Genomic DNA, 11,841 nt, shown 5'->3' with positions numbered 1-11,841 from the left:
TCGATCAGTGACGGGGATGATTCGTGGATTCGAATCTCGCGATGAAAGGAAAGAGGAAAATTGAACATTTCTAGATCGAACACCTTCGTCAGGGTTCGCGTTACTCAACTGCCAATAAGCATCGCGTCATCGCAGAGGATTTTCTTGATCGTGATCAGAGATACAGTTATTGCTTCGCTCTTCGACGATTCCCGGATTGGTCTCGCGTCCGAGCTTGTTTCTGGTCTTGGTTACGGTCAGGTTGCGTTACACCCAGATAGGATCTACGGATGAGGAGTGAAAAATGCCGAACTTTGCTGCACTGGTGTGTTGCTAACATTTTCTAACGAGCAGGGTTGATTGCACTGTTCTCACTGGTCGCGTCTACGAACGCTCTCGAGTTCGTATCTCAGACGCCAGGACGAACCGCTGATCGCTGCATCAGAGGCCAATGGGACTAATCTATTCGACTTTGGTCCTGACTCCCTGCCATTCGATTACAACTACGTTTATCGTGTCGCTGTGGTCTGTACCGAGGACTCGTATGATCTTGGCTGACACTGTTTTCGTTATCGGATATGGTAGAGAAAGGCAAAGCTTCCTCCAAGTTAACGAAGCCTAAGAATGCTAAAGTATAGGTACTCCTGGACACTGTCTCCTTGGATTCCGCTCGTCGTGGTGTTATCAACGTCTGGGGACACGACCGTGAACGTATCACTCGCTTGTCGGAGACCAGCGAACCAAGTAGGCTGGATTGTCGATAAAAGGCTTGTGCCAATCGTACCGCGCGTAAAATCGGCGCCATGTTGGGCTTTGGAGGTTGTTATCCTCGTCTCGCTCAACTGATCAAGTCGAGGAGATGTCAGTTCTTGGTGGATATCGATCACCGGCTGCATTTGCTCATATTCGATACACCTGATCCATTTGTCTCGGTCTGCCAACTCTAAGACGTACATCCTTCGAACGAAGATCCCAAAAGGCGCGTTTACACCTTCGCTGGATACTTGAAGAGGATATTTCTTTGTAGCGGTGTACCGTTCACTGCGATTTAAATTAATTTATCGCTAATTTGCCGGTCGAGTATTCTAATCAGCAGCAACAAATTGGATCTTTGTATCCGATAGCAAGAAATTTATCAAATTTAAGACACTCTTTTCAAAGACTTTCTTTTTCAAAGAGAACGCCTAAGAGTACGTATTTTTTGGAAAGTGAAAAACTGTTGCACGTGTCAATTGTTATCCCTTTAAATGATTGCTAAGAAGTTCATGATAAAAAAAATTGAAACGTAAAGAAGTAACGTGTACTTAATTCTTTTCCATCGTTCTAATGGAACTCCATAGCTTTGCCACAATGCGAATTGAAAGAACAGAGGATCACAAAGCTGGAAACTATGAAACGAACTCGAATCGATGTAAAGACATTAAAAGGATCAAGTTTCTCGCCCATTATACAAGGTATGTTTAAACAATCCTAATCGATATCAATTAATATATTATCAATATTAATTAATCAATATATATTAATACTCCCGAAAGCAACTCGCGATGGCTTCACCTCGAAGCGTATAGACACAGACCGCAAACCGAACTGCGTACATATATAACATAATAAAAAGGGAGAGATACGCGCAAACGGAAACGAACGTACGCATTACATGTCCCGCCTCTGGTTTTATCATCTTGGCTGATGGATCAATCGCTGTTGACACGGTCGAATCGATCGTTCATCCCCACGAAAGGCACGAAAAGATCATCGATCCTATGAACAACCAAGAAGACCGTTTTCGTTCAGTTCTCTTCGCTTAATCTAAAGAACGTCGTGCTCGTCGCGTAGAAAAATGGTAATGGGAAACGTATGCGTGTGCGCGCACGCGTGTGTGTCGCGTGTCCCTGCGAGGATCACCGAAGCCGATGGTTGGTGATTTGCTCCCAGTGTTTCAGCCTTCTGCGTTACGATATATAGTGTATATACATATATTTGTTTTTTTTTCTTTTTTATTTTCTTCATCGTTCTCGCTCTTGTCCTCTCTCTCTCTCTCTCTCTCTCTCTCTCTCTCTCTCTCCCTCTCTCTCTTTCTTTCTTAATTGTTCTCCAAATTCTCGTCGCGCGCCTCGCGATCCGCGGGAAGAGACGGAGGCAGAGAAGTGGAACCACGGGGGATATTAAAAAAGTGAACACACGGTAGAAAGTCTGCCTCGCGAGCCGACGATGCGTCTCGTTTGCACGCCGGGTACAGTTTGCGAGAAAGGGTTGAACGATCCATCGTTTCGCCGCGATCACCATCGTTTAAATCTTCTTAACGTCGCAGATCTATCGACAACGACACGTTTCCTATGCCGTACTGACACTACTAACTATCTACGAAGGAACAAAAGTCTGGTTACTCGATATTTGGCACAGATTAATCAGAATTTTCAACTCGCGTGTGCTGCCTCGTCCAACTCACGCTGCGACGAGAACGCTCCTTCTCTAGGTGAATAACAATATTTCTTCTCCTTCGTTATTTTTTTGTTTATTATTACTATTATTATTATTATTAATTATTATTACTATTATTATTATTACTATTATTATTATTATTATTGTTATTATTAATATTATTATTATTATTCTTTTGTATTCATTCATTCATTTTTTTCTTTTTTTATTAAAAATGTCATTCAAAATGGTTCGCGGAAACAACTATCGTCAGATTCTCGTTTTCTTCCCTCACAGCTCTTTCGCATCGGTGCATTTTAATGTGTGTCAAATATTAAGCATACGGCGTGTATAATGCGAGCGTACACGCGATGTATACATAACATACGTGGCGTAATGTAACACGCGTGGCTCCTCGGGGTGTATCTCCTAATCGTGACCCGATATTATCGAATTGCCACCCGTTCTACGTTTGTATCTGCGAACAACATTCGAATAATGTGGTAAGCCCATGTAAACGTCGTAAACGGAAAGGAAAGAAACGCAAACTAGAAGAAGACACCTTGCGACATCATCAAGAGTAAACCTTCGCAAGTGTCCTTATATAATCATCTGTCCTTTTTTCTCCTTTGTTCTTACTTGTATATATGTATATATGTGCACGCACGCGCACACGCACAGACACACGCACGCACAAACACACACGCACGCACACTCACTGGTTCGCGGTAGAGGAATCGTACTATTTATTACATGTCTCTTGTATATACGTATACACTTATATATACGTATACATATCGTGTGTTCATATGTATACATGAGTGCGATACAGCATATGCAGTCTTACGATCTAAGGATAATTATTATTGTGGTAGCAAGTCACCTGAAGTCTATGAAAGAAAAAAAAAAGAAAAAAAAAAGTGGAAATCCTACCTCGTACGATACGAGAAAAGAAACTCCCACTTCGCTGTCTTAATTTGAGAACGAATGAAAGGGATTTAATGGAGGGCCTACGGATCGACGATTCGATCCTGGAGACGATGAATCTTTCGAGATCCAGGGAATGCGAGGACTCGCGGAGGTTCGTGTTACACACTATATACTATACGTACCTGCATACATACGTACGTACATGCATGCATGCATATACATATATATTTCTTCTTCAGTAACTTTCTTACTGTGGAACACTTGTTACAGCGTGATTTCTTTTTTAATTGCGAACAAACATTTTACTATTTCACCGTTTGCATGTTTTTAGATCGTAAAAAAATAAATTCGTCAGACTCATTAATTATACCAAACCGATCATTAAATTATGAATTATTTCGATTAACATACTTACCATGTTCCAACCGTAATAACCGTTCCAGAGAATCAAACGACTTATCGTTATACTATTTTTTGGCATTATTAACACGTTGAACGTCCCGCTAATATACGCGCGCGATATGTGCATATTCTATGCACAAATAAAATTATTTTTATACGTAATTTCTTCGCACCGTTGTAACAACGATGGTAGTTTCGACAAATTCTATATTGGCGTACCGGTCACCGGTAACCCCCGTGGCATTCAACGTGTTAATAATTCCCGATGTATCACTTTCTAGAGGATACAGCGTTACTGAGAGACTCCATATATATATATATATAAAAAAAAAGACTCGAACGCGAACCTCGAGAGCTCAATATATCAGTGGTATTTACAAGAATTAAGCGAAAGATTGGCGTTGGTAATAGGAGTTAGGGATGTGACAAGATCGGGACAGAGGAAAACATTTCAACGACCCGGTGACGAGAATTCTTTCGTCGAGCTTCGACTTTGGTCCTACCTTCGTTTCAACCAGCCCCAAAACCCCCGTCACCTAATCTAGAAATGTACTCAACTGGATCGATCCGGTCTGTCTCGTCGCTCGATACGTCATATACGGTGAACGTTTCACCTGATCCCTCGTAACGGAACAGAACAAGCAATAATTAACGTAGATCTCGGTGGGTGTTAGCGGCAGATCGATGTAGAGTCGAAACGAAGGCGGACAACGGGCAGTAGGAACATACGGAAACGCCGACCGAGCAACACCGATACAATAGTCGGTCGGTAGTTACAATCACCGAACGCATAGAGGGCCTCCCGAGCGTTTTCCCGAAGAAACGGAAACCACCTCCTGCTTGGCTGTCTCAGATGAACGTAACTTTTGTCGCGGAAAGATCCTTTCTCTTCTTCCTCTTTATCTTCTGTACTCTCGCATTTTTTTCTGTTATCTTTTTTTTTAATTTTACAAAATTTTTTCCCCGCTACTACTTAACGTATGCGCGCTTTCGTGTACACACTTTTCGAAGGAATTCCTCTTGATGTTTCGATGCGTCGCGGGTTTTGGATTGTTCGTTACTCTCGTGCGAAGGCGAGTTCGTCGCGACTGGCGGGCGCGTTCAATTTGCTGATCGCAACGCGCCTTTCGATCACGAATGCTTCACCACGATCACGCCTGGCCGCTGCTGGGTTTGTTGCTGTCTGTGGAACTGGAGGAACTCGGCTTGCAGAAGCCGCTGCTTCGTCGTCGTCGACGCCGCGGACGTCGTCGACGACTTGCACGACGTGTTCACGGTTTGCTTATTGGTCAGAGCCAACGGTACGTCCTGCGCTGGCTCGTCGCTGAATAAATGGTCACCCTCGAGATGGCGTATCGCTTCAACGATCGTTTCGAGGTTCTGTCGGGATGTGTTGGCGAGGTAGAGCCTCGCCTGCGGGGAACCATCGTCCAGAGAATTCGATGGAGATGGCAACCTATAATTACAATCATTTCTTTCATTACTTCAACACTTTGTAGTTGTTATAGCCGACGTTCGAAATAAAGGAGCAGGTGGCCAATCGAGTGTTTGCTCAAAATAAAGAAACGATAAGAATTCCTCACCTCTCAACTTCGACCTTCGGTTCCGCCTTCATCGCCGCTTCGAGAACGCTAGGCAAACGCTGTGGCTCGACGGTGGGCGAGAATGGCCTAGCGGGACTAGTGATATACTGCGGCGACGTACTCTTGAACTCGCCCGTACTCGTGGCGTACGTGACGCGGCTCGACGAACTGAACGAATCGCCGGTGGTCTGTTCCTCGATCGCTGAGAACACCTGATTTTGGTTGAACGTGACGATCTTCGGCGAGCCTGGACCAGCCACCTCTTCCTTGATCTCCCCAGGTACCATGTCGGCGGGCTGCGGAGACAGAGGCGGTGAACTTGGTTCCGGACTAGATGTTTCCACGGTTTGCGTCGCGCCAACCGGTGCCAAGGACACCACTGAAACCACCTGAAGCGCGGCAACCGCTTCCTCGGTCTCCTGAGCGATCACGTTGTCTGTGTGCTCGATCACCTGCGAGAGAACAATTTTTGCGACATTCCCGTGATACGTTCCAGACAATTGTACAGCGGGTGTTCAACGATGTAGCGATTAAAATACCTCGTGCGGCTGATAAGTGATCAATTGATTATCCCTGAATCTCTCCGGATAGAGTTGACTCTGTATGGCTCTCATCTGCTTCTCTAGATGTAGCCTCGCGAGACGCTCTCTCTCCAGCTGTCGTCTGAGTTCCACCACTTCGCTGTTCACCACGGAATGTCCCTCTGTGGTAACCGTTATTACCGACAGCGGTTCGGGAGACATGCTGCCCAATCCTTCGTCACCACTTTCGCTGACGTGCATCGGTAGACTGACGACGACACCGCCTGGAACAACGAAATTTCCTCGATCAAGTTTCACGGTGCAAGAGTGCAACAGTTCCTTCTGTTAAGTTTATGTACAATTATCTGGAAAATGTGCTCACCTTGTGTGTCCGGTTTGCGTTTCTTGATCGGAACATCGCCACCCTCGTGTTGATTCACTAATCGCTTTAATTGACAGTTCTGTGACAACAGTTGGGTTTTCTCCTGCTCCAGTTGATATATATATTCGGCAGTCTGCTGAAGTATCGCAGCCTAAAAAAATGAACAACACACGAGCGTATTAAAATAGGTAAAATTCTTATTGGTAGGAAACGTAAAGATGAACCAGACGCGCAGCTGTTCCCCACGCATCATTCGAAACCTGTGTCGGTGGATGCTGGAGAAAGCGAGGGGGGAAGATACTTCCTGTTTACATGACTCTGAACTTGAAAGGTTTTACTTAAAAGATGCAGAGCGGAAGTATGGAATACCTCCATAAGTTCGTTGTACGAGATACATAATACCTGTTGGGTTAGCAAGAAAGTAGCAGCTACAACTTGCTTGTAACCAAACCTAAATGGGACCGATAACAAACGTCGAAAGAAAAAAATCATATCACTGACAGAAGTCTTTCAAAGCAATCGTATGTGCAAACACCGAAAATACCTTCATACCAACCCACTATTTACTTTGGCCCAGCGTAGTGTAACATTCGTGCAGCAAGGAATTATAGCGCTCACAGTGGAGGAGCGACTTTCCACCAGAAAGACTCGTACCGTTAAGAGAAGGGATATAAACTCGTGTGTGGTTAAGAATTGAAATTTAAAGGTCCAAATCTTGCTCTGTAAAAACTATAGAAAAATTCATTCAACGAACTTACAAGTATTGAAAACGATCTATCTATGATTACAATGAACAACCGCTTGTTAATTACTCTGTTCTATACTCTTCTGTTTCGCCTACGGGCACGGAAGATGGAAGATGGTTAAAATCTTGGAATCTGAATATCTGAAATGGAGTCAGAACACATCTCAGTATTCCTGTTAAGCTCTGTGGCAAAAGAAAATCTAAATTGCATAAAATTGAGGCAAGTCTTGTTAATAAAGAGCTTTAAATGGCAACCTAACGATCGACGGCTTGGTTCAACCAGCGGTACCTTCAAAGAGACATTGTCCCGCGTAAATAAGTACGTATGCACGCGTGTCGCATTAAACTTCTCATTCGCATGCGATCGCGCGTACGTTCGCGTCCTCTGCGTAAGCATTCAATCGCCCCGGCGAATAATGAACTTTAAGTTCCACCGTACAGAGAGCATCCATTCTATCACAATGAAGAAGAGAACAGAGGGAACTAGCGTCGAGTACCGCAGCCGGAATCGATTGAAACTCGTCGGTGTTTTGAATGAATCGGCCGCCGTTGCAAGTGGAAATTATTCCAGACATCACAGGATAATATGCGCGGATCCTTCGGGCCTTGTTGTTTACGTTTATTCTCGTGCTTCGTTGAACAGACACAATCGTGATCTAGAGCATCGTTTAGAGCAGAATCGTTTTGAAAATAGCGTAGAAATATGAGGAGAAAGAATTGACTGATCGAGATTTATCACACAGAGATTTCGAGTTCGAATGTCTATTAGACATAAAATGAACTTGACGAGTTCTTAGGAAAATTGTGAGCTAAATATATTAAAAATCTTACCAGAAAGTAAGGAAGAATTTGTTACTCATTTTTTCCATCGATGTATCCAGCATCACGTTCCTTAGCTACACATACTTGTTATTAATTCGTTTTGGAGCAGTTTGAGCTCCAATCCCCTTTCAGACTAAAGTAGCAATGAACTTACACAATCTAAAACTGTCCGTTTCACTTTCAGTCAACCATGATTTAACGAGGAACGGTTGAAATGAAATGAGGTATTTCAAAACGCGAACGTTCAAGCCCGTCGAACGAAACATCTCGAGCTACTCTCAACGCGTCTCTGTCGGTAGAATCGGTCGCGTCCCATTGTCGGCCGGTCTCGAAAAGTTATTTTTAACCACGATTCTCAAAGAGAAGGAGAACGGTCCACAGACCGCCACTGACCTCGCCAACCGTCGACTGCGGTTCACCGCGAAACTTCTATCTGAAACGACACCTCTTTTTGCTCCCTTCAGCTTCTATTTTGCTTCCCTTCACCTACGACACTCGAGCACCGGTTACACATTCAGTTTCGGAACTTATTAACGCGAACCGTTGGGATTTAACCATAAAAATGGAACTTCGTAGCTTATTTTGGGCTGGCAAGAAAGTACAGTGGGTAATCGATTTACGAACAGTTCAGGAATATTTTCGCGGAAAATTTTGATGCTCGGATAGCGAACGCGTTACAGTATATTTGCAGAATTGCATTTTACTGCCATCTGTGAACAGTTTCCAGAAGGAGACTTTAATAGTTGTATATACAGCCTTTTAACCAAATTTTCAGCTCAAAATCATCTCGGTTACAAGCGAAAAATTAGATTGTTCAAAAGGACTTTACTGTTCCCAAAATGTCGAAGAATATGATCCTCAAATGACTTTTACCTCATCCCAAGCATGCTTGCGCGTTTCTATAAACAATAAACTAATTAACAGTGGCAGAGATGTGTGAGACATTCTTTATTCATATAGGTATATCTTAGGTATCTTCTCCTCTCCTATACAAAGAGCATAATCATTTGTGATACATAAGTCAGCAAAGAAAAGTTAATTTGAAGAACCTGAAGAAACTGATAAGAAGAAAATTATAATAACATCGTGTGAGCTAAGACGAAAGCATTCCTGGCATACGGTGTAACAATGATCACACGTTCGTGCATCGTCTATTGCAGTCGAGCGTCCGTCGAGTAGGCGTGAATGATACACGGCCTATTGTTGGACATAATTACGGGCAAATTATAATAAGAGGCCAGAGGGAGAAATAACCGATGGTTTTATTTGATTCCTACGGTTGGTCGTCCAACATGATTACGTATGATCGCCGATAGTTACGTAAACGTGAGAAAAAATGAACAGCAATGTTGTATAGGTCAGTGATGGAGAACCTTTGACCCGCGGGTCAGGCACTGACCCGTGAAGGCTTTTGAAAAGGATTTTTCATAAAAATATTGGCTAACTGATTCTCTATCGCGGTTTTCTTTATTCCTTGTTCATTGTGATATTAAGAGAATTGTAATAATGATACTTTGGAAACTGTATCATTTTCTAGATGTGCATACTTTGTGTATGAATAACAAAAAGTTAGGCGCATCGCACTTGAGAACACTCTAAAATTCTTTTCCAAGGATGGAATTACGAGAGTGCAAGCTTTTTTCACATCTAAATGTAAAATATTTTTAACGAAATATGTTCATCCATTTGAGAAGATCTAATTCTCATGAAAAGAGCATGTAGAAGATAAAAAAAAAGAGCATAGAACTCAATATATGTGTTATATTCATTATATCTATATAGCAATAGTTGTCAAAGTATGTGCCAAGGCGCACTGGTGCGCCCTAGAAAACTTCCGGGTGCGCCCTATGGTATTCCAGAGAGTTACTCCATTATACCATTTAATTACGGAACTACTGCTCTTTTTATAAACACATCGAGATCATATTACTTAACAGCGTTTTTTCTTGCGAAAAATTGCCAGCTTCTGCCCGCAATCAGGCTTTGCTTTCGCGTTCATAGTGTCCAGGTCTTTGGGTTGATTTAGCGATTTTCTCCTGATCTCTTCCGCGAACCGTTTAGATATTACATTGTAATAATAAACAATACACTATATATAACCTGCACACGTGTGTATTAGCTAAAAATGAAGAGATATCTAGAAAATGTAACCACAAGACAGGTACACAAAGGGTATGTTACATAACAAAACGTTCCCATAAACAGGAGAACGAGGGGCTGGTAAGAACGCGTCGTATACCTAATTAAAAGTTAAAAACCGAGGCAAAATCAGAACACTAGAAGGCTCCCTCATTAGCCATAGAAATGCACGACCGCGATACGCCACGGTCTATACGTATATACGTAGCGACACAGCATCGCGTACAATCCCGGTCGTTCATTGAAAAGCTCCTCGCGAGCAGATGCACACGTTGCCTCCTCTCCCACCCCAATCTACCAATACCAGCCAGCGAATCTGAAAAACCGTAGCGTCATTCATCGTGTCCGTAAACACAGATACGTCGATAATGAGGGAAAGAAAACGGTCGATACATAAAACCGTGCTCCGTAGTTGTAGGAGGGGGATGGACGGCCAGAAATGTTCCCATTTTTCTTTCTCACTACCACTGGCAAACCTTGGATTGTGTAATTGTAACGGAACCATTAAATCCTCCGGCGAATATTACCGATTGTAACCCTAACAATGGTGCAGTGGCAGTCGCTGCGATCATAAAAGTATTGTACGTAGTAGTACTACTACTACCAGTAGTAGTAGTAGTAGAGTAGTAGAGTAGTAGTAGTAGTAATAGTAATAGTAATAGTGGTAGTAGTAGTAGAGTCGTAGTAGTAGAGTCGTAGTAGTAGAGTAGTAGTAGTAGTAGTAGTAATAGTAGTCAGTCTCATGCGAATGGTAGTAATATGAATAGCAAATGGCGGTCGAGAGCAGCCGCAGTTGCATGCAGTCGAAGCAGAATCGAATAAGAGGGTAGGAGAGAGACGACGCGAGCCGGTAGGTGGATTGGTGGAGAACGGTGAGCTGCAGTGAGAGGAATTGGAAAGGAGAGTGGGGCGAGGGATAGGAGAGTGCAGACTCGGTCTGGTAGCGCTAGGTCGACTCTCCGGTTGCAGCACTCTGTAATGAATGGTGCATCGCACGCGGGGCAACGCCCTGTCGGCCAGCTGACTGAAATGAACCGAATCGAACTAAACCGAGCCGCGCCGAATCGTAGCCAGCATCATGTGACGCCTTTGCCGCGCCCGCCGCTCCCCGATATTCATTAATTTCACAGTTTAGCCGAGCTATTTTCTTACCTTTCTTTCCTTACACTCTGAAGCTGATTTCAGATTTTAATAGCTTTGGATTTTATTTCTAGATACCAGCAGGCAAGTGGAGTCTAAACGGAGATACGTTTGCGAAGCATCCAAGACAGCAAGACCGATTTAAGTACCGACTTGAACAAGTAAAATCTTCGAAAAATAATGAGTAACATTCTGAAGATGAGTAACGTAATTAAAAATGATATGATAAGTTTACGCGATTTTTATGGAGAGCAACTATTGATTTCCTCGCAGTTTCAGAAGCTTGAGGTCATCCAGATCAAATGGTGAAACCAGTTACCGCGGCAAATAGTATTTTCGCTCGAGACTTGCAAATCTTGATCGCACTTTACTCGTGCATCGTTAACCAAAAGACTCGAGTAAACGAAGTAAGCTGCTGCTCCTCAGAAATTCCGGGGCAAAACAAGAATAAAGTCAATGGAATGGTTAAGAAAAGTGCATCTGCGCAGGTCACGACAAAAGTCGTTTGCGGCTAATTCGCGCAACGAGAATGAAGGAGACAGTCCGCTCTCTCTATAATCACAGTCATCGGCAATAAACTGTTCAGCCGTCAACCCGACCCAGTTTCGCGTTCGCACACGATCGCAAGTACCAACTAGGAGGCTCACACGGGCTTAAAACACACACGACGCGGACGCGTTGGCCTGGTCGTTCCCCTCTCCATTTTCTCGACAAGGCTGGTGCCTTTGATTCGCCGATTCTCGAAAATAGGCCATTCGCGAAACGCTCGAGGAATAAATG

General features: G+C 43.5%; 1 protein-coding gene across 5 annotated transcripts in view; it reads right to left on the bottom strand.

Moving 5' to 3' along the window:
* Window positions 1-4,593: 4,593 nt before the first annotated feature.
* Window positions 4,594-11,841, bottom strand: part of Crp (transcription factor cropped) — an 80,020-nt gene continuing 72,772 nt past the window's right edge. For all 5 annotated transcript variants that reach the window (XM_076894606.1, XM_076894605.1, XM_076894607.1 and 2 more), the window contains 4 exons: window positions 6,216-6,366; window positions 5,852-6,117; window positions 5,313-5,764; window positions 4,594-5,185 (listed from right to left, as the gene is read on the bottom strand). In XM_076894606.1, the coding sequence (XP_076750721.1) occupies window positions 4,861-5,185; window positions 5,313-5,764; window positions 5,852-6,117; window positions 6,216-6,366 (1,194 nt within the window). In that variant the 3' untranslated portion in view covers window positions 4,594-4,860. The remainder of the gene's footprint in view (window positions 5,186-5,312; window positions 5,765-5,851; window positions 6,118-6,215; window positions 6,367-11,841) is intronic.

The sequence above is a fragment of the Xylocopa sonorina genome, chromosome 4, assembly GCF_050948175.1.
Source record: "Xylocopa sonorina isolate GNS202 chromosome 4, iyXylSono1_principal, whole genome shotgun sequence".
Classification (NCBI taxonomy): domain Eukaryota; kingdom Metazoa; phylum Arthropoda; class Insecta; order Hymenoptera; family Apidae; genus Xylocopa; species Xylocopa sonorina.
The sequence above is the reverse complement of the archived record's forward strand: the minus strand, read 5'-3'. Positions and strand labels throughout refer to the sequence as shown.